At 40.7% G+C, this 26863-nt stretch overlaps 2 protein-coding genes across 2 annotated transcripts in view; both read right to left on the bottom strand.

Moving 5' to 3' along the window:
* Positions 1-6328, bottom strand: part of fbxw4 (F-box and WD repeat domain containing 4) — a 52703-nt gene extending 46375 nt beyond the window's left edge. The window contains exons 1-4 of the mRNA XM_051424103.1: positions 5939-6328; positions 2104-2199; positions 1141-1326; positions 54-186 (exon numbers count right to left, since the gene is read on the bottom strand). Coding sequence (XP_051280063.1) covers positions 54-186; positions 1141-1326; positions 2104-2199; positions 5939-6123 — 600 coding nt within the window. The 5' untranslated portion in view covers positions 6124-6328. The remainder of the gene's footprint in view (positions 1-53; positions 187-1140; positions 1327-2103; positions 2200-5938) is intronic.
* Positions 6329-19451: 13123 nt separating this feature from the next.
* fgf8a (fibroblast growth factor 8a) lies at positions 19452-26563 on the bottom strand. Its single transcript, XM_051424519.1, has 5 exons — positions 25957-26563; positions 25826-25862; positions 24768-24948; positions 22626-22732; positions 19452-20605 (listed from the first exon to the last, which is right to left on the bottom strand). The coding sequence occupies exons 1-5, from the start codon at positions 25986-25988 to the stop codon at positions 20321-20323; spliced, it is 642 nt and encodes a 213-aa protein (XP_051280479.1). The 5' UTR covers positions 25989-26563; the 3' UTR covers positions 19452-20320.
* Between the last annotated feature and the right edge of the window lie 300 nt (positions 26564-26863).

The raw sequence follows: 26863 nt of genomic DNA, 5'->3' as shown, positions 1-26863 counted from the left end.
ACCATGGTACTGTGTATCACATTAATAAATCTGAATTGTAGATGTGCTCTGACCCGGGTTGTTCTGTCTCTGGATCCACTGATGATGAGTCCATCTTTAGAGTCCAGGCAGTTGACTTCTTGGTTATGACCTGATAACTCCATCGACATGTTTCTCCTCCTGCTGTGGACTAGGATCTTGCCATCACTGTCACGGACAAAGGGCAGTTAGTTTTAGGACTAGCCTGATATCTAAGCCAGCCAAAATATCATGAGGAATCCTTCATTTAAAAACAATAATATATTATCATCCTCCAGTATGGGTTGATGATTTCCTCCCATCTTAAGGTCCAGTTACAAGCCTATTCCAGAGCTTTTAACCATATTTCATGGCCTTCAACAGCATATGAAGTCAGAAATCCAACACTTACTAGGTCACACGATGACGTGAACAATGATCACAGTTTGATTTGGTTGAAATCCTTCTTTTTTTTTTTATCAAATTCATTGTTAGGACACTTCATTTAGCATAATGGTCTTTGCTCATGTGCCACCCAACAAACAGTGTGTTAAGGGTTCTTTAACTTGGAGTTTGAGTTTTGCCAAGAGGTCTTTTGTCTGTGCAGCCAATGGCTATAGCTATGTTCAGATGGAAAATCTCCCTTTTGCAGGAAACATGTGTCTTGTTGGAATGGATGTGTTGCTAAAGGTACTAGTGAGAAAATGAAAAGCAATTCAGGTGCAATCCAGTTTAATTCATCGGTCAATAATGTTATAAGATAGTATTTACATCCCTGGAATGCTGTTATCACAGGAACAATCATTTTACCCTCTGTTGCTTTGCCCACAAGGTAACCAGTAGAATTGTCCTGATCATGTTACAAAGTAATGAACAAGGAATGTGCACTTACATCTAACTGATTGGCCAACACAGTGTGTTACTGGTAGGGCTGGGTATAGTTTGAAAAATTACGATACCAGTACCAATCAGTACCAAGATGGTAGAATTGTTGGCTGGTTTGGTTTTCTCCTATAAGTTTATGATGCCTGTGGACATAACTGGTTGTTGAACAAGGACTACCATATCTTTTTGTAAAACATCTGGCATCTGTTACTTTATTAGCTCTGATTGTTACACAAAAAGGAATAGGGCATGAGCTACCTTCCACCACTGATCAGGTGAGAGTCCGTCAGAACAAAGCGGCAGACATCACCCTCGTGGCCCGAGTAGATTTCAAATGGTTTATGCTGGAGCCGCCCAGAGTCTTGCCGCAGATGGTACGCTCCAATATCAGCAGCCTGAGACAGAAACAATGTGTCTCTGTCCATCTGCAACCATGGCAACAGCCTGAAGGCAAGACACATAATTTCTGATTTTAAGAAAAATGTAAGCAATTTCGAAATTATGAGAATAAAGCTAAGATGAATGGAAAGTCACCATGATTGACTCCGGTAAAATATGTGTCTGACATATGAAAAATACATTATGATTCCTAAAAAAATAGTTAAACGTCTCTAGAAACATCTTGCCTATAGAAAAAATGGATATCAATCTCACATCTGTGTGTTACGTATGGAGTCAGGAGTTGCAACATGGTTTGCCTAGCTTAGCATAAAGACAGAAGAAAACAGTATATAAAGTGTAAATTCTCATTGTATACATATTCGATTTCTCATGTGTTACACTGCATTTATTGGCAGTTGCCAAGGGGTGCATGGAAAGATTGAAGAGAAGCTCAACACATTTTTGTGTATATATCCTCTTATTGAGTTAGCTGTAACTCCTACTTTACATAGCTAGCAAGCACACAGAAAGTGAATTGATGGTTGAGATAGATAGCTAATTATTTTAAGCTTACTGTATTTTACCTATACCACAATTTCTAATATTAACATTTAAATGGCTAAATTGACAGCTAAAGGTTATTGATAAATGCTTGAAATTCTTAGCTTAGTAGTTAGCTAAAAGTATTAAATGGTGACAAATTGTGGATAAATTGTTCAAGTAGTTAAACGTAATTGATAAATTGTTGAAACAGTTCACTAAAAGTCGTAGAAAAAATATGAAAGATTAAATAAAAAATGGGTAAAAGCGTTTCAGCATATAAGCAAATGACTCACTTACTTTGTTTTCCATTTGAGGGGAATAGCCCTTTTGCAGACCCCATCATACCAGTTTTGAGCTATCTTCACTCTGTCCTTCAGGGGGATGTGAGGATATCTGCAATAACAGTGACAGTTTAACATGACTCTGCTTTTACCACCATGGATGTATAGGGCTGAATGCCATTTTAAATCATCCACATCCCATCTACCCCATAGAGGACATACAGGAACACTGTTCTTCAGTCTGCACAGCAAATAGCAGACAGATATCTGCAAATAAAACTAGCATTAGGAAATAAAACATACCAACAGACTCCACATTTTTTTAACTGTTTCCAAACATTTGTTCTTGTGTAATTACTAAGTGCTAGTGATAATAGTAATAAGTCTAAGTATTAGAAAAATTGTGAAATACCTAAAGTAGTGGATAAAATACTGTAGATTGCTTTACTTCACTATAAGCCTGAAAGAATGGCAAAAAAGCTAAAAGTATTGAGGAAAATGGTTGGTGTGCTTTCCAGATATTATATCATTTATTTTGACTTCTGAAGTTTCCTTATTCTGATGACTTGCATCCAATTCAAGTATGTAGGACTCTTTCTAGCGGTGAAGACTGCAACCAACTGAAAAAACGCTCAGCTTCCAAGTGTGTAGGAGAAACTATGGTGGCTAGAAACTTGTGAAAAGTCTCAAAATTCCAAAAAGATCTTAAATTCACTGCTTTGGCCATCATTTCTATTGGTTATGAGAACGTAATAAACACGACGTGCCCTGGTGGTCTAGGAGTTAATGTGCCAGCTGTGCCTTAATTCCCGCTTTTCATCCAACCGTCAATCCCCAGCTTTCTCCCCCCATTATTTCCAAGCAGCTCTCTACTGTCGGCTATCTGATGAAGGCATAAAATGCCCTTAAAAAAACCATGGTAAACACCAAGTAAACTGCTGACAACTGGTCTTCTCTACCATAGAGAAGCCAGGCACTAACACAAGCACTCAGACAATTGGAAACAAGACAACAGATGATCTAAACCACTTTGTTTAGAGTGAAAGTAAACTGAAAGTTGCTGTTTACAACATTCATTACAATTTCAGTCTGGGTGATCATTGTGCTTCTTGTCTTCATTTCTCCCCTAAATGAGTCCGACAACCTGCGATTGCCTGACTGCTTACTGTGTTTCTTCTCACCTCCCACTTCTTTTAGCAATGTTACTGCATTCTCCGATCTCTGCAATTAACTCAGTAATTACAATGTTACACCTGATTAAGAAATGTACAACTATTACATTCAAGATATAATAAAAGTTTTCCTTTAACAGATTAGTTTGACAACTCTGCTCTAAAACGTACTGTATTCCTTCCAGAGGTTGATATTGTAAAGCATCAATCTGATTCATTTTGAGATGCATTTTTTGCCAACCTGGGGAGAGCTGGAGAAACTTAACTTCAGCCATAAGTCAAAAATATTATGGCCTCCTCACTAAGTATTATGCATGAAGCCATTGTCAGCCAGCCTGTCACTGGGGCTAACATTTACAGTATGAGGCACAATGTGGCTTAATGCATTACCCCCACAAGAGATGGTGGACCTCCTGTAACTTAACTTGTCTACTCTTCCATCATGATTGACAGCCAATACAATGTTATGTCATTCAGATTTTAATACAATTTATTATTTATTTTTTGTGATTTACCGTTAGCTATACAAGCTAGCAGCTAACTTTAGTAACAATATCTAGCTAATGTTAGGCTAACGTTAACGGTAGCGTTAGCTAAAAATGTTCCACCGGAGCTTTAGCTGGCTAACGTTGCGTTCTCTCCTGCTGTGTTCAATGACTCAGTTCATCGAGCTGCTACCTTCCCAGAGAAAGAAACTGGTGATGCAAGGCCCTTCGCGCTAATATTTCCATGCACTCGCGCTCCCTTCTGGCACGCGCACCTGTTCGCAGTTCACTGAATCTCTGGTACCTACACCCCCCCCCGCCCGTACCTACACCCCCCCAAAACATTCTCTCATCGAATCTACACGGTTCACGTAGGTCACCTATTTTGGTTTCAAAACGGCGAATTTGGCCCAAAGGTGAGTGATTTTCATGTATGATAGGTACAATGAGGGGAGAACAGGGGTGGTTGTCACATCCATTAGATCTCACTTCCTAGAGGGCGCTGTTAAAAAATTTTGGCCTTGAAATTTTATGAATTGGGGTCAGAGGTCACCTGCAGGGTCATTTCAGGAGTAAGACACTTGACATTGAGGTGAGAGGACTTTGTGTTTTTCATTTCAAACTGTAAATATCCAGCTAATAGTTCTTGGACAGGCTTCAACATGGGGTTGTTAACTGAGCCGCTAGCAAGAAATCCCAGTTGGGGATGCTTGTCATATTCTCTTCATGGTCGGTTATCACATATGAGTGATAGTGAGTGACTTACATAGTATTATTGTTCTGTATACTGTATATCAAGGATCACAGGGATCATTTTCCTCTTTATTGTTCTCTTTATGCAGGAGATGTGTTAGGTGGTTTGAATAAAATGTAACTTTTTAATTTAATCTTTAAATTATATAATACTCCCCCCATTAAAACAATGAAGGGACAACCAACCCCACAGTGTGTGACTTATGGTGCTATCCATTTGTCTCGTAAAATCCCCCGCCCGAGTTGGAAAGTGTAAATCTCGCAGCTATCTCGCGACATTTCACCGAGACACACCCCCTTTTGGTCGTAATATCAGCTGTCCCACTCGGGGCTCCTCAGGGTACACCGAGCTGAACGAGGAGGAACGTACGACTCACAAAACAAAGATGGCTGCGCCCATATTTCATGGTAATTGAGATGTATTTTCTTTGTATTTGTACTACGTTGGCTGTTTTAATTTTCGAGCTGGTTTGCTAAATAGGCTAATGTAGCTCACAATAACACTAGCCTGCCACTGCCCCTGGTGGCTCGAGAAGAAATATAACACAGCTGCTGCACATGTTCTTTCCGACTCATTGTGTAGCAAACGCCCAAAGACAAACTGGAACGCTATAAGTGGTACAAGCCAGGCAATTACTTCACGTTCGCGAGTTTACAGATGTGGTGGTGTTTCACAACACCAAAGATAAGGTGTCTTTTGTAGTCTGTTATGAAGACAAAAAAAGGATTACGAATGTAAATTGGGTGTGGTGTGAAAAACATTTCAAACCCAATTTTATTTGAATTCTATTCTCTTAAGGGCACAGGTTTTGAGGGATTCAAATGAATGCAAAAAGGGTGATGACCAACCCCATTTTCCCCTAATATTTACTCGTTCTTGTAAAATTAGGGTACCACTGCCAGAGACTGGGGTGCTCCCTGCTGCCACCATAACACATTTAAAATTGCCTGAAGCAATCTGTGAAAAATCTGGTTCCTCTCAGAGCCACGAAAGATAGTTCACTGTAGAGTCTCATTCCCAGCTCATCAAATATCCACACTGGGAATGAGACTCAACAATCAACCATCTTCAAGCTACCAACCTAAAGAGTCTTTCTATCTCTCTAGTGCTCTGATTGGTTGTTTTGGTTCAGGCCCAGTGGATTCTTTAAAATGCCATTAGGAGCAGTAGGAGGAGCCAGAACCAGAAGTGTCAGGAAATAACTGAAGAGTGTGAACAGGATAGTCCTTCTTATACATTCTCTAAGTGGACTAACTTCGAGTCAGTCACATAATAGTGAAATTAAAATAGGCTACTCCTAATTTTTCTGGGGACCCCCTTGAACTCTCTCAATGACCTCCTGGGAGACCCTGGACCCTAGGTTGAGAACCACAGGTTAAGGCTAATGCTAAGCTAAAAATACACAGCGGGTTTCTCATCAGTGTGTGACCGTTCTCTTACATGTCCGTCCCACTTCGAGTAATTCCAGTGTTTAAAAACTCTTTGGCAATCGTCCTCCACACAGCGTCCCGGTTCACAAAGTGGTAGATAGTTTTACACACTTGACAGAGGCGACTGAGAGACTTGTAGTCCAAGTAAGACAAGATATGATAGAGAACATCCTCTGGCAGCTGGGATAACAACATGGCGAGCGCTCTGACAGCACCGCTGCTCCCCCCTCGCACGCTCTCCGTCCGGGTCCCGGCGGTGTGTTGCCTGGCACACGGTAGTAGTTCGTTAAAACGGGTGTTAAAGAAAGTAAACAATATTCCATGTTTCAGAGAGGAGCAGGACAGAGGAAACAGGAAGCCATTCCAAAAACGAGCTGACGGGGGATGACGACGGAATTACGTGCCGAGCGTCATGACGTAAGGCGATGGTTTTGCGGCGAGTGGTTTTCGCGCTTTGAAGTGGCAGTACAGCCTCCTGAGAATCCAAAAAGACATTAAAAAAAGGCACATTTTATAATTTGGTACGGAAGCCCTAAAGGGCCATGTATTCATACATTTTATTTCCTCCGTTTTCCCGTGATAACGAGTTGATTAATTCGAGATAACGAGATAACGACTGTGATATGATAACTGCGGTCAAGCCAGCCGCTTACTCTGATCTCCGTGGTCAAATCCGCCGCACTTAAATTTACAGCGTATTCACTTCCGGATTTCAAAATAAAGGTATTAAGAACAGTAAGCTATAATTCGAACCTACATTTAAAATAAAATATGTTACATTAAAGTGTTTCATGCGCCCATGATGAATAAAAAACATACTTAATATCAAGCATTTCTAATGCACCAATTTGGAGAAATTCAACAATAAAATTCCACATTTGTACCTGCTTTTACTGTACCTCAAATATATGAAAATATGCCACTTGGAGATACAAATATGAAACTTTTGTTTTGGCATTTCTTCACATTGGTCCCCAACTGGTCGAGACAGACGACCACCCACCTAGAGCCGGAGGATCTGTCCTAGGTTTCTGCCTTTTAACAGGCAGTTTTTCCTTGCCCTTGTCTCCAAGGTCTTGCTCATGGTGGTACTGTTGGGTCTCTGTAAATAATGTTTTAAACTATAGAGTTCGGTCTAGACCTGCTCTATTTGAAAAGTGTCCTGAGATAACTTCTGTTATGAATTGGTGCTATACAAATAAAATTGAATTGAATTGAATTTAAGTGCAGCGGATTTGACCACGGAGATCGGAGTAGCGGCTGGCTTGACCGCAGTTATCATAACACAGTCGTTATCTCGAGATCTCAAGAAAATTAACTCGTTATCACAGGAAAACGGTGGAAACAAAATGTATGAATGCATGGCCCTTTAGGGCTTCTGTAATTTGGGGGCGTCTCAGAGTTTCGTCTGTATATGAATTGCTGTCTAGATATCCCTGAATATCTGTGCTTTGTGTTGTTACATGAATTAATGCATGTAAAATAGCTCACACCACTTAAAGATGCAGTAAGTAAGTTTTAGGAAAATAACATGCAGGAACACTAATATCATTGCTGAAACTTTCACTGTGTTCCCAGAGTAGTATATGAGACAGATGATTTGTGAAAAAGTCAGGTTCCTCTGGCTTGTTCTATCGCTCCAAATGGCATTTGCAAGAATCCGGACCTGGACAAATGTTTCCAACGATGTTCAAACTCAGAAATCTGTCCTTTTATTCAGGTAACACTGCGTGTCACCAGTTGCCTGACAAATTATCCTCTTTGTGCCTGTGTAAGCGTTGATGTGAGAGAGCCCCTAGTGGCAGAAAAAACATCAAAAATTACATTAAAATCAATCCTAAAACTGACCAACTAACACAGTTACTTTACAGGCGTTACAGGGGCTCTCTGTTTGGTTTTCATTAGCACTCAATAGTACAATACACAATGCTATTTACAATGTTTTGATAATATTTTTGTGAAGATCAATCCAATTTCTGCTTCATTATTTTCGTCTTGCTTCCTGTTTACTCCAGCACACACATGCCCAGTGTACACTGTACATGTTAATATGGACTAGGTATAGGACGGCATACAATGTTAAACCGGATGTGTGGAAATAGTATAGATTCCAAAGGTTTCTAGATGCAATAAATGTATGTGTTTCTTATTAGCTAAAGTGATTCCAGTCTGTTTTTGTGTAATTTTAAAAGTATGAAGTATATTTTCATGACTATTGTGATAATATTGTGTATTGCAATTATTTTGGCCAAGATCATGACAAGACATTTCATATCATCCCATGCCAAGTATGGACAGAGATTATGTCTGAAATGGTGCCAAAACACGCTCCAAAACGTAGTAATGTGGATCTAGCCTTAAATTTAAAAAGCCTTCCCCATTTACATTCAGTTTCTGATAAAGGTTAGTTATCAGCGTTCCCTCCTCACCTCATATTGTGATTTTTACAAACATGCAATAGACTGAGAGTAAAAAACCAGCCCAGCCCTGAGGCCTATTTAGCCACTAAAACTGCCAAGGTTGTGTCACGGTCAAATGACTACCAAAAGTTGATTGACCTTATAACATTTTGTGAGGCGCTTAACCGTTTAGCATCAGTAGCATCAATTTGCACTCATTCACATCATGAGGGTCCTCAAGCCTTCAGTTAGGAGTGGCATCCCTGCAGCTCTTTGATCAGCTGAGCACAACCGCACATAATTGAAATATGCAGATCGTTTTTCTTTCTTTCTCTTTTTTAAAAGACATGTCCCCTTGTTGAAAGCTGCGCTCTCAACAAGGCCATGTCCCAAACACTGGGCCGTCGGAAAAAATCATTTATGGTTGGCTTTCCAGCTGAACTGTCATGGCTAAAAGGAAATGAAGAGGTTGGGAGGAGGGATACGGGGAGTATAGGGGATGTCTGGGGGTTGCGGTGGGGTGTTTCAAGGGGGCTATGGAGTGGGAGGGGGTCTTTCCTTTTGATCTTTTTAGGGCAGCAAAGAGGGAGGGGAGCTCTGCCTGAGCTGGCAAACACATTTAGCTGGTAATTGTTCAGATCAGACTGACAATCAGTCTTGGAAATGCATGGACAAACAAAAGTTTACAGCTCCAATTGGAAAAGTCAACAGGTCTCGCATAAGGCCCGTACATAAACAATGAAACTGTCGAGCTGGAGCTTCACTTTGATCAGTTGTTTGCGTTTCAATTATCCAGCCTGGTCAGACTGGTGGCTTTTGTTAACACTGCTGAATGGGGGCTTGGATTTAATGGGCTGCCTGTCATTTTTGATAGAGAATCCATCCACCTTACTGCGTCTGCACTCTGAACATCCTCAGACAGGAGTTAGTTAGCAGCTCAGTACAGTACAGTATGTAATCACTGCTGCTAGTCAATAATTAGAGTTTGATCTCATTTCTGGAAAAAAAACAAACATGTTAGGTTTCCTTACATCAGGGGTTAGCAACCTTTACGACCAGAAGAGCCATTTTGGTCAAATAAAGAAAAAGAAAAATCTGTCTGGAGCCACAAAACATATATTTGTTTTCTCTCCACAGATCAAGCATACCAGTAAGCCAGCAGCATGGTGGTGCAAGCAAATTAATCTGTCCATGCACTATTAAATTCTTTATTTTCCTCCAAGACGCTTCCTTTTTTGGGATTTGGAAGAAGGGAGACTCAGGACTATTAGCCATGAAGTTTGACAAAATATATAGAAAGTGGCACCATATGATGTATACTTTAGTTGATGAAATGTTGTGTTGTTTTTTTATTTATTTGTGTGTAATAACCACACTGTAATGCAAAGTTATTTGAACAAAAAACTAAATTAATTATAATATTTTTTGTCAAAGCCACAGAGAGTCCCTGGACTGTCTAAAGAGCTGCATGCAGCGCCGGAGCCGCAGGTTGCCTACTCCTGCCCTATAATATATCAGTTACAGACATACAAATCCCATGTTAAATCCAGTATTTAATTATTTGTATATTGGATTTATGCTCTTCATTTTCCAATTTTACTGCTAGTGCAAATTTGTCACTTAGAGTAGTATCAAGTAATTGTAGTTTCTTACACTTAAATGCGTAAGGTGGGTCATGGACATAAAGAGCCATAGAAGACAAATAAACAAAGCACTAGGGCTGAACATCAACAATAAGGGAGCACACTGGAATGTGTGGGAATTATTAAGGGTGTGGCCAGGATTTTACACTGTAGAACCAGGTAAACTAATTGAATCGAAAAGTACAACTGACTCAATTTTGTAAGTTAAAAAACATTCTTGATCAAGTAGCTTTAGTAATTTTAATTGACACTACCTTATTTTGTCATTTTTATTTGTACTGTGAAAACTAAATACCTAGTAAACAGTATTTAATCAAGAATGTTTTTTAACTTGGAATGGAAGATTTTATGTTTCAACAATATATTTTACATTACATTACAGTGTAAGGTAATAATTAGCTTTAGTCGAAGAAAATTTTACTATGAATTTAACTTAAGTGGTAAAATTTTGTATAAAGCAGATGCAGTGAGGTTAGTCTTACTTTATTACAGATAAATATAACAGCTAAATTCTGTTAACACATTTTAGATAAATTTGGAGAAATGCTGCATACAGCTGTAATTCACTTACTAGTTTTAGATTTACTTAACTGAATGCAATTGGTAAAATTAACATAATTTGCTAAGTATTTGTTAAGTGGCCTCAACAAATACTTGAGTTACTTGTACTCAAATATTTTTTCATGCTTACATTTTTTGAGTTAATAAATTTAAACAGTTTAAGGCAACTGTTTTCTCAGAGAGTTTGAGTTTAACTAAATTATCAAGTTTTACAGTGTACCTGTCAAAACGGCTGATGTAAGATAAAAATAATATAAACTTAATCAGTTATTAGAGTGGCAGCCAATTAATTTGTATCTAATCTAATTGTTACTGCTGTAATCAAGTTATAGCCTACTTTATGTGATTAACATCAAATCTCTACACTTTGGGGGATCATTAAGAATTATTTGGATGCATACTTGGCCTTATGATGATTTCTAAACTGAGATAAAGACGAAAATGGAAAAATCCGAAGCATTTTAGCACTGTGGCACTTACATTTTTGTAATGATATAAAGTCAACTTTTCATCATCAATGGAACATATTATTATTAAATCATCAATACTTGAAATACTGCACATTTAAGTTCAGTTGAACTGAGTTATTACTTCAGCAGTTCATGGGAATGACTGATTTTTTAAGAGGATTATGTTGTGTCAACTTACTTCTTTTATTAAGATATCCTGAGTTTTGGGGCGCTCGGTTAGCTCAGTCAGTAGAGCCGGCAACACATATAAGGAGTTACTGCAGTGGCCTGGGTTCGAATCCGACCTGTGGCCCTTTGCTGCGTGTCATCCCCTCTCTCTCCACCCACCTTTCCTGTCTCTATTAATAAAAGCTAATAAAAGGCCCAAAAAATAACAAAAAAAAAAAAAATATCCTCAGTTTTTACCTCAAACATGAAAATAAATGGTAAATGGACCTGTACTTGTATAGCGCCTTTCTAGTCTTCCAACCACTCAAAGCGCTTTTACACTACGTGCCACATTCACCCTTTCACACACATTCACTCAGTGGTGGCAAAGTCCATCGAACAGAAACTAACATTCATACACATTCACACACCGATGCACGACATCGGGAGCAATTTGGGGTTCAGTATCTTGCGTAAGGATACTTCGACATGTGGCAGGAGGAGCCAACAACCTTCCAATTAGTGGAAGACCCACTCTGCCTCTGAGCCGCAGCCGAATGTCTGGCAATGAAACCCCATCGTGACATTTGATTCCCTTAAACTAACAAACCCATAACAGCAGAAAGAGAGAAGGAAAATGAAAACAATCAATAATAGGGACAGAAATAATAATAATAATAATAATAATAATAATAATAATAATAATAATAATAATAATAAGCTGAGCAATGGAACAAATAATAAAAAGGAAAATGTTGACATTTAATGACGACTGAGCACTAAATGTGGAAATATAGCACAGATTTTTATACAATTTATAATATTTTACTTTGAAAACCATCTATATACCATCATCTATATTCCCCTCCCCTTAAAAGTGAAATCATTACAGCATATCGTTGCTTCCATAGCTCTCTAGATGGCACCTCGAGCATTTGGAGATGTCTCTCAGCTCCAGTTTAAGCAAGTTTTAGGGAGTTCAATATTTCGAAGTGAGTAGTCTTTGTTTCCCTTGACACCAGTTTGGACCATTCATTATATGTAAATGTCTCATTCAAATCTGTTTTCTTTTTAAGTTGACTTTATATTATTACAAAAATGTAAGCCCCAAAGCCCCCAGATTAATTGTCTACCATTTTGATAGTCGATTGATTGTAAATTGTTTTTATCATGCGTCAGCGGGTCTGAAAGGTAATGTTATCATTTGCTTCACTAGAAGAAAACTTTAACTTCAATTTAAGTGTGTATGAGTGTAGGTACTAGTTTTACGTTCAATTAACTGTATGAAATTGACTAACTTAATTTACCCAAGTTACCTTAACAATAAATACTTGAGTTACTTTTACTCAAATCAAATATTTTGCTTAAATTATTGGAGGTAATACATTTAAACTGTTTATGACAATCGGTTTCCTAAATAATTTGAGTTAAACTAACTCATCAGGTTTTACAGTGTTGACTTGTTTACTTAAATAATATCTTGATAAATCAAGACAGACAAAAAATTGGAGCTATCTCTATACCTGATGAACTGGCATATTATAATACTGACAAAAGTCTTTAGAGAAGTTCAGAATACAATGACTCTCCCACCATTTACAGCGGATAGCAGTCAGCCCACAGGGTCAACAGGGGCTGTTTGCTCCTGGGAAACTCCTCATCTTCTGAATGTTTGGTAGCATGTACAAGTGGCTGGAGGTTGTAAGTGCTTTTTGATGGGGGCAGCTTCTGTGTCGTCTTGTGGCATTCGAAGCCGCTTAGGGAGGCAGGGTCGCGTTCTCTGGTCACCCCTGCTATTCTACGGCCTCCACACGGGGGGTCAAGGCAGGGGTTAAATTGCTCCCTAAGCAAATGAAGAAGGTAGCTCTGTTTGTTTGTCCGGGGTTAAGGACGATGGTTCGAGGCTCAATAAAACGGATGAAAGCGTTACCCCCGTTTTTCTGCACTGGAATTGCTCCACATTTGCATGGCAGCACTGGAAACACAGAAGGTGTGATTTTTCCCACAAGCCAGTTCTTCTGAGGTTCACTCTGGCTTTACAGACACTGGAGGCTGTGGTGGGGGCTGCAATGCAGAGGGCAGACTAGGGTCCTAATTTAATCAATTTACACAAAGTCTACTAGCCTTACACTGGGTCCACCACATCATACACCAATGGAGCCACCTCCAAAACCATATTCTCCCTTTAAAAATTACAAAACTGCATTTTATCAGTGTTTTTCTATTGTTTTTCTAATGTCATTGAGTTATCACAAAGCACTGGCTTTAATGAATGGATCTGGTGTCTGCAGGCTTATATGGGAAGTCCTAAGGGAAGAGCCCCCTGTTAATCCAATGTGGAAGGAGTTAAGCAGATTAATGTCAAGTATTGTCAAGAGCATTTAATGCAGTGGGCAGTGGATTAGACAGCCTTTCATAGGTCAGGATTAACTGCTGGAGGAAGTCGTCCAGTTTAGGTGCGTCCCCTCAGCTAGTGCAGGGTCACACAATGTTTTCATCAAGGCAAAGATCATGTTATGGAAATGGGATGGGATTTCCATGGCAACAAATAAAGATTAGCATGCAGTATACATGTTGGGAAGATATCTTTTTCATATTTTAGAAGGCAGATGAGACAGTCTGACTAAAGTTATTTATTTAATGTCCAAAACCCAGCCATCCTTCATGAAGAAAATGCTTCAGGCAGAGAATCTACAGCAAATATTTCATTAATTCAACAAAGCTTCAGATATTAAATATTTGGTCTATATCATCTCAGCAACAGTTAACTGTCTTCTTATTTTAGGATCAATATATGTTCTTAATGACATGTCCGTATCTACAACTTTATAATGTTGTAATCATGGTTTGTAACTCTATTACATAATGCCTTTATTGACATTAATACCACCACTCTAAACTGTGAATGACTGATCCATTTCATGCTCTGCTTGGAGTATAATCTGATTTTATCTTGATATTTACTGCTCTTTGTTTGATTTTTTCAAATTAGTTGAATTAAATGCCTTTCTCTTTGTTATCATGGAGATTTAGTATTGATGTAGTAATATTATTTGGATGGAGGTTGAAATTGTCTGTTTCCTCTTGTTGTGCTAGACATTAACAAATTGCTGCATTTGTAGAAGAACAGAACAGCATGAAGAACAGGAGAAATCCAAATGGATTAACAGCTGTAGAGCAGCAATGATAAGTTGCACTGGACTAATTGATTAATCATAATAAATTAGTTACACTTTAGTCCAGAACAGGATACCTGTACAATTACGGGCCACACTGCCAATATATATGGTAAAGATATTCATGGTCCAAAGAACACAATTCCTCATTAGTTTGATGAGTTTGTCAGCTATCTCATAATCTACTCAGATGGCAATGAGGTGAACCCTTATAAACAAAGATTTACTCTGTAGGTGGGAAGAGCTGAGGTGATGTCACATCACCCAAAGTGTATGACGACAAAAGGTCTGAGTCTGTAGCAAAACTAGGAGTTTTGAAACCAGTGCTGATATGTTGCATGCACACACTCACATGCTCTCCACACACACACAGTCAGAGCTCGCTTGTAGGACAGCAGATGCTACTTTGACACAGTGCTGTCAAAACTGGTCAAACTTTACATTCAGTTATTAAAGTTTGAATATCTGTTTTTGCGCATTAAGTCCATAAAACAATACATAACATAACTCTGCTGTCTATTGATCAAAAGACATGACCTTCTCTGATGTGAGTGCTTCTGTGTTGTTAGCAGTGTATTTTTGTTGTTCGAGCTTAACCCAGTTAATTTGGTTTTATTCTTCATTACAGCATAAATTACTGTTTTTCATCACTCTCCACTGAGAACTATAAAAAGCTAGCCCACAGTGGACAGCCAATGGTTTGCGTTACTTTGGACCAGACCTAGGTGACATCCCATGACAATTCTGAACATGCCCACACCCTCAAATGTATATGGACAACCTTGGTATGTAAAAGTTTGGGTTTCCCTGCACTACAGTACAAACAGTTCTCAGTTTGAAAACCACCACAGTGAGCTGAAAAAGGTCTTTGTAAAGTTTGTAATTCATTTTTGGGAACATGCTCATGCAATTGACAGCACAAGTCTGAGAGAGACAGTGTGAGTGAGGAGAATGAGCGCTTTGCAACAAATGTCCTCTTTTTTATGGCCAACTTTCAATCAACAGTGCTGGAACTATTTGCTCTCCTGCTGGCAAACAAACACACAGACGAACACTGAGAAACTGACATATGCACACACACAAACACACGCACACACACACACACACACACACACACACACACACACACACACACACACAAGATGAGGTTTCTATCTGTGATGCAATAAATATGTTTTTCTTAACAAAATGGAAGGTAAAATGATTATAGTGCTATTTTAAAAGTATGAAGTACATTTTCATGATTATAGTGATAATGTTGTGTATCACAATTATTTTGGCCAAGATTATTGTGACATGAAATTTTGCCTAGATCTAACTCTTCCGCACAAACGTACCTGCACACACACACACTAGTGCCTGCTGTGACTGTCCAATCAGATTTAACGTTTGTGTGTTAAAAAGCAGGAGATGAAAGAATAACAGTGGAGATACTAAGAGTTACAGAACCTGAAGGAAGCTAAAGCCTAAAAACAAACACAGCGGTATCATCCTCACAACAGCAAAGCGCTGTGACACTGACATGCTGCTATCTGCTAAAAAGGAAGGGAAAGGGGGGGGGGGGGATCTTCATGACTTCAAATGACCTTGTTATCCCTGTTGGGATCAGACTAAGAATACCCTCCCTGTTAGCTTTCCCTGGTCAGGTTTCATGTGGGGAGAAACCAAAGGCCACAGCGTTTCCTTTCTGTTCAGTTGAGAGCTGCTGGTTTAAGAAGGTTAACGCTAGAGAAGAAGCACACTCAACAAACCTCCAACTAAAAATAACACTGAAAATCCTGTCAATACTGTTGTAAGTAAAGGCGAATAGACAGATGAGGTATACAACGGGTTGCGACTTAAATAAGGTGGGTCAGGCTAAGAACTGGACTACTATATACTATATACTAGTGTTGCAACAGAGACAAGTCTGTGTAAAGTAATAATAAATATGATTTCTGAGTTTCTCACACCAAAGCAAAAAGTGTTATTATCCGCCCTGCCAAATTTGAATTCAGGGGGATGGGAGGATGAAGTTTGGGGCGGGAGATGGTTGGTTCGGCCCCGTTCACCAGTGACAACGGATTATCCGTGAATCCCAGTCACTGCAAAGGAGGGTGTTGGTGGTGATTCTCACCTCTCCATCAACATAGCTCTTCACAAAATTGGTCCACCTCTTTCTCAGAGCATAATCCTTCAGAAATTTAAATAAAGTGACCGAGCTGATTTCTCACATCCAGGGAAGATGCATTTGCGGGATGTTGAAGGCGTACTGCATACTGCAAACGTTTGTAATAGTCTTGTAAAGAAACAGTTGTAATAACTAACTGTAACTGTAAGTACGTTTTTGTACCATTACTGTGTTAGGGGAGAGGTTATGCTAAGTATGGCTCCAGAGTGTCATCTAGCCCCGGCAAAAGAAATCCGGAACCGAAAACTGGTGAAAAATAGTTTAACGGTCTAAGTCCACAATTCAGTACTACATAGTTCACAGTCTTTTATAATGTTTTCAGCAATTATTTTATGACATGTATAATGTGTTCAGAGTTAAATCACTGAATTTCCTTTACAATGACTTTAAAGCAGCAACAAGAACTTTCATTTTGTGTTGATTTTGGCGGCCCCTTTGGACAAAGAGCGGTAGTGTTTCGGCTGCCTTGTTTCATTGGTTTCTAGGGGAATCCGACCTGATGGCAGGCATTAAGAATAACTTCATGTGATGGTATAGATGATGGTAATGTTTATTTATGTAGGTCATATAGAGGCATTCCCTGGCAGCATTTTTTGTAGCATAGGGAGCGCTACATGTATGTACCATTATGGGTAAGTACTCGACATAGCTGGTGGTTTGTGGTTTTGGTTGGCTAATATAATAAACACAACATGTGTCATGCTGTAAGTAACTTTTTGATTTAAGTGCATAAATATAACCATAAGAAATCTACATTTTGTGACTTGCCAGATACGTTAGCACACTAGTTATCAAGCTATGTTGTGTGTGTGTACCATAATATTATCAAAATACTACAAAACTTTAACTATGATATCATTGTAATGTAATTTAAAATAAGTTTTGCATTTTCCCACCATTCAGGATTCAACAACAGTCAACAATAATTATTTTAAATGTTGTCCAGGTATGGAGATTTTTGTTCTCTAGCATTTCTAGCTGCGCCCCAACACAACAGGGATAAATCCAAGACTCCAATCCAATGACAACCATGGCTACCATTTTATATAGCTATAGTCCAGTAATTAACACTGGGTGTCTGTGGAAGGACATGGATGTGCTAACACGTGTTTGCCAGCGTGTACAGTCTGCGGACATGAAATTTAATGTTATGCTGTCCCTTGTTGACCGAGTATTTCTTGAAAGTGCTTGCCCTTTTCCAAACAGCTTCCAATGACAACTTCCCAGATTGTTCTGTGTAACTGATAAATTTCATACTTCAGTACTGTGAGCACTACCAATGAAATGGTATTCTTCTCCATTGTACTGACAGATATCTCAAAACCTGGAGGGGTTGGAGAGAACGTATGTTGTAATCTGGCAGAACAAACCTTTAATTAAAGGTTTTCCAAGGGAACAAGCAGATGAGCAAGTGCTTGACTCAGGCTTCAATCTGACTGGAGGAAGAGCTTCAGCAAACTTAACCACAGTTTCTGGTCTTGGGTCACTGGGTCTGTTTGGCTTCTGTTTCCACCTTTGGTCCACTTGTTGGTCTGTTCAAGTTGGGTTTACATACATACACAGCTGGGTCTACTTTTGTTGCAACTACAAGATTTGATCCCCAGCTCCACCTGCCTACAACCCAAGTTGCCGATCTTGCATGGTAGCTTGCTACCATTCGTGTGTCTATTTGTGTATGTCAATGTGGGACTGAGTCGCAAATAGTATAACGCTTTGGATAAAAGTGTTATATAAATACAGCCATTTGCTATTTATAATAAAGCTGGGTGAGAACTTATTCCGAGCTTTCCTTTACTTGGGACACGGCATCACTTATTAGTTCACCATTGTGGGAAACATGCTTATCTGCTTTCTTTCTAACAGCGAAATGAGGAGATATTGAGCTCATGGACTGAGCTGGAATCGGTATGTAGTTAGCCTAGCTGAGCGTAAAGACTGGAAGCAGGAAAAAAAGCTAGCCTGGCTTTGTCCAAAGTTCAAAAATACACCCACTGACACCTCTAGAAATCACTGATTAACTGATTATACTAAAACAGAAATGTAAAATTTGGTCTTATCGTGCCTGCACAGAGACAAAAAAAACCTTGCTCAGATGCCATATCTGGCAATTTGTGCTATAGCTGGAGACATAAAACATACATACATCACTGAGTGCGCATGCACCGACAGTGCATGCTCCCTGTTTACAGTTAACAAATTTGCCTCCGGGGATCAATTAAGTATTTCTGATTCTGATTCTGATTTTGGTATACCAACCAGCCATAACATTCTGAGCAACTGAGCACCCTGGTTCTCATAATGTTCTGCAGCCCCTGACCCTGTCTCTGGGTCTTTTCCTTCCTTGGAGCACTTTTGATAGGTACTGACCTCTGCAGACCGGGAACACCCCACAAGAGCTGCAGGTTTGGAGATGCTCTGACCCAGTCATCTAGCCATCACAATTTGGCACTTGTTAAAGTCGCTCAGATCCTCACACTTTAATTCAGATTTGCTGGTACAAACATTGCGTAATCCTTTATATCCCTTAAACATATGTTAAAACGTTAAAAAAATATTATTTAATGCTGGGTTTGCACACAACTTATTCATTTTAGAGCATGAGATAAGTGAAGTGTGCACACAAATGTGTTTTTTATTTTCTCTACACCTTACAGGCTTGGTACAGGTGCTCTCAGACTAACATTAAGCTAAAATGTATTTACACATAGTTAAGTACATATGCATATAGATATAGCTCAATGTGACGCGAAAAAAAAAGGATTCTGTAATTAGAATGAGAAACTTTCTCAAAATATTGACTTAGTATCTGAGAAAGATTCTTATTATGATGATTTACAGAATCCTTGTTTTCCCTGTCACATTGGCGGAAATGGGCCTCCATACAAAGAGGATAAAGATGGTCAGCAAACTTGTGGGGGTCTCATGAGGGCTTCACAGACGGGTCCAAAGCAAGCATGTACCAAACAAGAGTTTATTATCAGTATTTTAATGTACATTTATTACACATTTTAAATAAATATTCCATCCTTAAAATTATTTTACACATCCTCAAATAAAAATATATTTATATATGTATAAAAACAGACATTCAGGGGGGCAACAAGACCACAAGAGGGCAGGGGGCAGTGGGTGTGTTGAGGGGTTCCTTACACTTCAATGCATTTTGTACACGTCAACATTACAGAACAGGAAACAGGAACAGGAAACCTGTGATTATCAAATGTAGCTGCCACATTGTTCCATCAGACGCTGTTGAAGCTCTGTTTCACTCGAACCGTGTGAGAAAGATACAGAATGATCCCAGTCGGGATGCAGCATCTAGCAGAACACTCGCTCTCCGACGCAGTGTGTGACAGTTTGTGTCTCCGAAGCGCAGCGTTCCCTGGCAGTGCGGTCAATCAGGGCCCTTCAAGTCTCCTTGAGCAGCAGGCGAGAGTCCAAAAAATGACTCCACTGGTCAAAATGAAACAAAAAACTAAACCAAAACAACACTACTAACATGTCCCCGGTAAGTCAGACGATGAGTTATGTGCATCTAAAAACAAACTTTTCTTTTTGTTTTTGTTTTTTACACAGGTCAGTACTAAGTCTGGAGTACAAAAATAGATTTCTCATGTTTGTTTTTTTTTGTTTATGTACAGTTTTTTTTTACTTTGAGAAAAATAGAAATCAAACTACACATTAAGATATAGTAATGCTCAGTATAAAAAATGTCTCTAGAGGTTTTCTGTGAGAGCAGAGGAGTGTGTCGGCTGCTGGTAATTCAGTCAGTCAGTCAGTCAGTTTCTCCTCTTTCCCTCTGTCTTTCCTATCTTCTTCCCCCTACTCAACGCTCTGACGAGTATCGCGTACGTTTAGTCCTTTGACTGAAGGGGTAGTGGATGAAGTCGAAAGGGTGGTGGTGGCTTGGGTGGGCGGGCTGCTGCCCCTTCGGCAGCCTCTTCATGAAATGGACCTCGCGCTGGTGCTGGCGTGTCCGTGAGCCTTTCCGTGGCCGCCCGCGGCGGGTGAAGGCCATGTACCAGCTCTCGTAGCGGGCGTTCCTCAGGGCCGTGTAGTTGTTCTCCAGAACGATCTCAGTGAAGATACAGTCGCGGCCTTGTCCGTTTTTCTGCAGAGACACACACAGAGAAAAACAGTCAGCGGGAATGTTCAGAGCGGACTCCTCGATGAACATTTACAGATGGGAAATATCAGATGTATAAAGGTTTCCCTGTGCAGCCTGTCCCCTGCATGCACACACACTCACACACACACACACATAGCCCTCCCCTCATACATGCAGCATATGCTACAGTCATTACAGATCAGAGAGAGGGGGATGACAGTAAGCGATGACTCTTCTCCCCCTTCAGAAAACATCCAGCAGCCCTTGTGGGTCAGTAGCTGTAGGACGAATCCTCCCGCCATAAAGTCTTAATCAGCCCCCAAGTGTCACTTTCACTCCTGGTTTGATCTGCTGTTGCATTTGAGGCTAAATTTAACCGACCAGGTCAGCTTGAATTGAATAACAATCAATAGACTCTGCTGTGTTCTGTTAAGGCCTCATTAGACAACAGTGCAGCTCAGGGATGAGACGGTAAATTATTACACTTTCTCCCGTGATAAAATGTACAGTAAGGTCAGCTGACACAGTATTAGCTGGACTAGCCTACTGTAACAAGCTCCAACCTTCTTGGACAAATAAGTGTGTTAAAAATAGTCATGATGATACACCCATGTGCATACACCCAAAAGACACACTCTCTGTTCATTCTTTCTCTCTACAACACACACACATACACACACACACACACTGGGGCCGGGGCAGGCTGTGACTGGGCCGGTAGCTCGGGGCAGATGGTGTACGAGGCAGGGTGCTGGGTGGGTGGAGGGGAGTGTGTGTGGGGGGGCTGCAGAGAGGCTGGCAGCTCTGTTTATTAGCCGTCACAGTGAGAGAGGGCCACTGAGATAGCCTGAAACACACACCTACACACTCACATAACAGCAGCAGCAGCATTAACTAAACCCTGACCTGCACCTTATGTTGTAGCCTGTAATATATCATATAGCTAGCATTAGTCTCCATTAGCCTCTTATCACTCATACTCGTTGTAGGAGCATGAAGGAAAACACCTTACATTATCTAGCTGCTCGTGACCACATCTAGCTGCACCAAACACACACACACCTTGGAGGTTACACTTGTGCAACATGCTAAGAATATAGCATAATATGCTACCATCTAAAAAAAGCCAAGTGGATTTGAAGATATGCTGTGCAGCTTGGAATTATTCTTTAATTAATAATTGTATTATTTTTTTTTTTAATTAATTTTAAATTAATAAATTAATGCTTTGAATAAAGGAAGCTCACAAATATATAGTTTAGTTCTAGAAAGGAGCTCTGTAATTCCCTAAAACAGCTGGGCACTGTGGATTTTAGTGTTTTAACGTCACTCAAACAGGAGGAAATGGTGCAATTTGTTGGGGACTATTTTCAGCTGTGGACTAATACACATACGGTAAGAGGAATGTGCTTTATCAGGGTTTTGCTAGTGAGGACCCAGTCGATCTGTAGAAAAATAGCTAATTCTAACGTGACAAAAAGACAATGATGTTGATGATTAATTTCAGGTGATTATACTCTAATGAAAACAAACCTACGAATATTATATTCCATTTCTGCCAATAGATCCTCCTAAATGTTACACACTGGACTTTAAAAGGGATTTGTTGCGATTATAGATAGAGAAAAATAACAAAAAATATATATAATATTACCAACCTCATTGTTTGAAGTATCATAAACACATGTAAACTGATGGATTATTTTGGAAACTAAACTATCTACCTGTGTCTTATCCAAAGTAGTCCCCAGCTAATTCAAAATTGTGTAAATTTGCTCTGTTTACTGTGAATTTGACCTGTCTTCAACACAAACCTCCTAGATTCAGCTGCAGATTCTAGGCCTCGATATCTTATTCTTTCCCTTTTCACAATATGACGAATGGATCATTTTCTTTTCTCTGCACTCGAGGTTGTCCTTCACGAGACAGTCCATGAGACATACACTCAATCCTCCTCCGACTAAGGTTCTATGGTTGCCACCCTTTCGCCTCTGATTCTGCTGTTTGAGCTTTTTCTCCTCACCTTGCCGATGAGCTTCCCCCTCTTGTTCATGCAGATGTAGAAGCCTGTCTCAGCTCCCTTGATGCGTACTCTGCTCCCGAACGTGTCCGTTTCCACGACGAGTTTAGCTGCAGAAATCAAACCAAAAGAGTTTTTTTAGCAAACACAGCTGAGAACAGGACGGTCGGTAAAAGGTTAGCGTGATCTTTCGGTGCCTGTCCCAAATGAATGACTTAACAGTGCACATAAAAGCATCGACAACACAAGCAGAAATGCTCAAGCGTGCTTCCAAGCGTGCACACTCTCTCTCCTCGCACACACTCTCGTACAGCCGAACACGTGGGACCATTCCTGGGGATTTATGCGAGCTGGAATTCTTGCAAAATGATAAAACCACGTGTCTCTTGATTCTTTGAAAGCTAAAGAGGCGATCCTGGCAGGCCCATCAAGAATTCCTTTAAAAATAAATCTGCATTGACCTCACACATAAAGCTCCACATTTGTCTCTATATCCCGGGAAGCAGCGAAAGAAACAGGAAATACGGACAGTTGACAGAGCATGACTTTATGGAGCTTTGTACAGTTTTTACATTGCTCTTCAGCGAGGTAAAATAACAGGACAATGTAGGTGAGTTTTACTACTATTGGCCTTTTGCAGAGTGACAGATAGTGTGTATCTTCAGGTCATTAACAGTCTGGTGTGTTTGCACTGCTGTGATTCGACAGTCTCGTGGATATTGATCCGGAACATTTACAGCCAATGGCAGACCACTTTTTATAAATTCCGTTTCATTCCACATTGTCTCATAAAACCGGTTCCAACAGGGTTACTGGGGTCACTGAGGATGGTCAGGGCCTTTTCCACCCACCCACTGACTAACCACTACACGTCTGAGAGTTACAGTTGTGGTCAGAACCAGCAGTTACAGCTGAGCTGGATGAGTCTGTCAGACATGGGAGAGATTTCCCCTTTCACACTTTTTCTCTCATTTCATACAAAATGACTTCAGGTGACCTGAATAGCTTGCACACACCTCTTTTTGAGGCCACATGTGCACCCTGCAACAGCTGAGCCCTGTGCAGGCAGCAGCAACAAACGCTTTATCAGTAGGTTCTTTATGGAATTCAGATCACTATAAATACAACAAAAAGTGTGGGCCTGACCGGCTGCAAAGCTGGATGAAGAGTTCTGAGGCTGGACGGAGTGGGGTTGAAGGTGGGGGGGCGGTGGAGTGGGGGGGAATGAGCTATGCAGGAAATGTTCGGGAGGTAGAAGTAAGATGACTTCTAATGGCTCTTCCAGACCCGCAGGATCTCTGGAGGATCACCTCCAGCACCATCTACAATCCACCGGACAGTTTCTCTGAGCCTCTTCCCCTCCAGCAGCACAGACTGGGATCACAAATTGCCCAAACAATGACCACCGGCACCACCACACTGTTTGGTTAAATGGGGTCAAGAAAATGCTGATGATAAGAGGTTTCACTTTAGTCTGGAAACTGTAGCATCTTGGTGCAAGATGGCAGAAAGTATATGAACAAATTCTGCAAATAAGCTGATTTACATTAGGAACACTTTCTCTCATTGCATTTGGTCATTTACATATCTTTATGTAAAAAATGTGACTTTTAAGGTACTTTTTGATTATTTTTCAGATATTTTGCTCTTTAAATGCTTCAGGCCTAGGATTGCTGCACCTATCTCAGTATCAGTTTAATTCCATTAGAATATTGACCTTGAGCCATTTTAGGGAAAAACAACGTTGGGAATAATTTCAATGATAAAGCAAAAAAAAATTTCGGAAGTATGCTGGAAAACTCAATTGTACAAAAAAAATAAAAAATTTAAAATATAGAAATTAAAATGTAAAATAATATAAATGAAGTGGCCAGCCGGGGTAGAATGTGAAACGGTTTTTAATGATTTGCATGGCGGAATTTAATAAAAACTGGGAACGTGGAAATTTCCGTTCGCTGAACGGACAGCGAAGTGCACAAAGTCAAATAGTTCTCTTCAGGTGGCCTTATTGGAAAATAAAGGTAAAATGTATTATCTAATTCAAGAAAAATAATGGAATTATTTGAATAAGAAAACAAATGAATGAAAGATTTAAAAGCGTTTTTAGGGGGGTTTCAGTGCTGGGTACCACTGGGATTCTCTTACCGTGCACGTCTCCGTCGTCGGCCATGGCGTTGATCTTCTTGTTGGGCAGGACCTGCACATGCTTGCCGCTGGTCCGGCTGTACAGCTGGTAGATCCGGATCAACCTGCGGCTCACGCGGTCCGTCACTTTGCTCTGCTCGCTTACATGCTGCGTGAAATTAGGCGGGGACTGATTGGTTACCTGTCAGAAATTAGATGTCACCACAATCATCAGTACGTGTACATTTGTCTTTTTAGTGCGTGTATTTATTTATTTTTGATCATTATTTTGCAAAAAAAAAGGGAGGAAAAGTGAGGACTGAAGCTGAGAGTGAAGCCAACTGTGTGTCCTCTGGTAGGAAATGGTTTAAACACAGAGGGGAAAGACATCCTAACGCAACAACAGCTTGTTGTTGTTTTTTTCCCAGAATGACAAGTGTAACAAGTTCCAGGAGAGCCGTAGCCAAATTAAATTAACAGCTTCCAAAAAAGACGCACGGTGTGATTACAGGTTGTGCGTACAGGAGAATGTGCGCCACACCAAAAACACTCCACGAACGGGGTGAAGTCTCCACTGTCTCATCCTCCAAACTATTTCAGCAAACTGAAACTTTTAGATTATTTTTTAAATTTCTCTTTACTCCGGCCTCCCTCTCTCTCCGCCGCGCGCCGCTGTGATGGAATGAAAGACGGGGACGTTGGCCCCGGTTACTTTCAACCCCACGACATTTTTCACAAGACTCGCAAAGCATTTCCCTCTGCCCCGATGCCCCGTCTGTGCCCGCGCGTCCCTGTGCCAGGGCCGGTATGTTCATCAGCAACCTGCCAGCAGGCCCGCGCGCCCCGCTGCCCGGCGCGCCGCGGGAGCCATCCCATATTGTTGTATCACATAATGTTATGATGATCCCTCACCTTTCCTCCTCTCCCTGTTACTGCAGCTCAAGCTTTGACTGCCATATGTTTTACAGATTTTTAAAATATATATATCCAATCCATATTTTAGCCCATAGTTTTTTTTATTTTTTTTAAAAGGCAACAGTTTGAAACATTTATGTAAAGAAAAGAAAGCAGTGACATACCTGAGCATAGTAGCAAAACGCAAATAAGTGTAGAAACCTGCGAAGGAGAAGAATAACATGCATTTAGTGAGTGCGCGGAGGAGCATTAACAGTGCGTAAAGGAGTGGAAGTGGCGGAGGAGAAGCACTCACAGATAGCTGAGTCTGGATGGGATGGGTCGCATGTTGGATGGAGGCGGATGAAGCTCTTCCAGTTGATTCAGAAGCTGCAGAGTCCGGCTGATCTCGTCAGTAAAGGAAGTCCAAAGATTTCACCCGAAATCCACAGAAAGGTCAGAGGTGCTGACGGATAAACTCATGCGCGCACATTCATCATCAAATCCATCACAGGCTCCGCTGAGTCATTAAGTTCTCATGAAAATAAAGACTGTTTCTGCGAGGAGGGAACAAAGTCTAAGTGCACTTGCAGAAGCGGAGCTGTACGTTGAAGGCGCTGCAGGTTTTTTGTTCTTCTGTGTTTTTTTTAAGTTGCTGTCAGGCTGTATACCTCCGGGTTTGTAATCCCTGTGGTGCTCTGCGGCCTTCAGGTGTGTGTGTGTGTGTGTGTGTATGAGTGTGTGATCCCGCTCGCAGAGGAGACTGGTCTGGCTCCTCAGTGCCTCTCGATGCTGCTGCTGCTCCGCTCGGTTGTGTCAGGACTGCAGGCAGGCTCCTCTCTCTGCTCCCATCCCACTGCGCTCCCGTGTCAAGCCTCTCGCTCGGCGCTTCGCAACACCCCCGGTCAAAAAAATGGCAGGCTGATCTGCTTAAGAACAAGCCCCCTTTTTCTGCAGAACAAAAGCGGACGCCCCCCCCCTTCCCCCCCCCTCCCTTGATTTAAAACATCTCTTTACCTGAGGAGCGGTCCTACACCACTTGGAGGGGTGAGAAAGAGGCGAGGAGGAGCCTGGGCTGTGGCCCCCAGCGCGCACTCTCTGCCCACCACAAGTCCGTGAAAAAAAACACACACTAAAATAGAAAATGAGCTCCTCTCTTCGTGATCATACACAGTTGTGAGTGCATCAGCTGTAACCCCATGACCCCCGCACACCCATCTCCC

Source organism: Dicentrarchus labrax, unplaced genomic scaffold, assembly GCF_905237075.1.
Source record: "Dicentrarchus labrax unplaced genomic scaffold, dlabrax2021, whole genome shotgun sequence".
Taxonomy (NCBI): Eukaryota; Metazoa; Chordata; class Actinopteri; family Moronidae; genus Dicentrarchus; species Dicentrarchus labrax.
The sequence above is the reverse complement of the archived record's forward strand: the minus strand, read 5'-3'. Positions and strand labels throughout refer to the sequence as shown.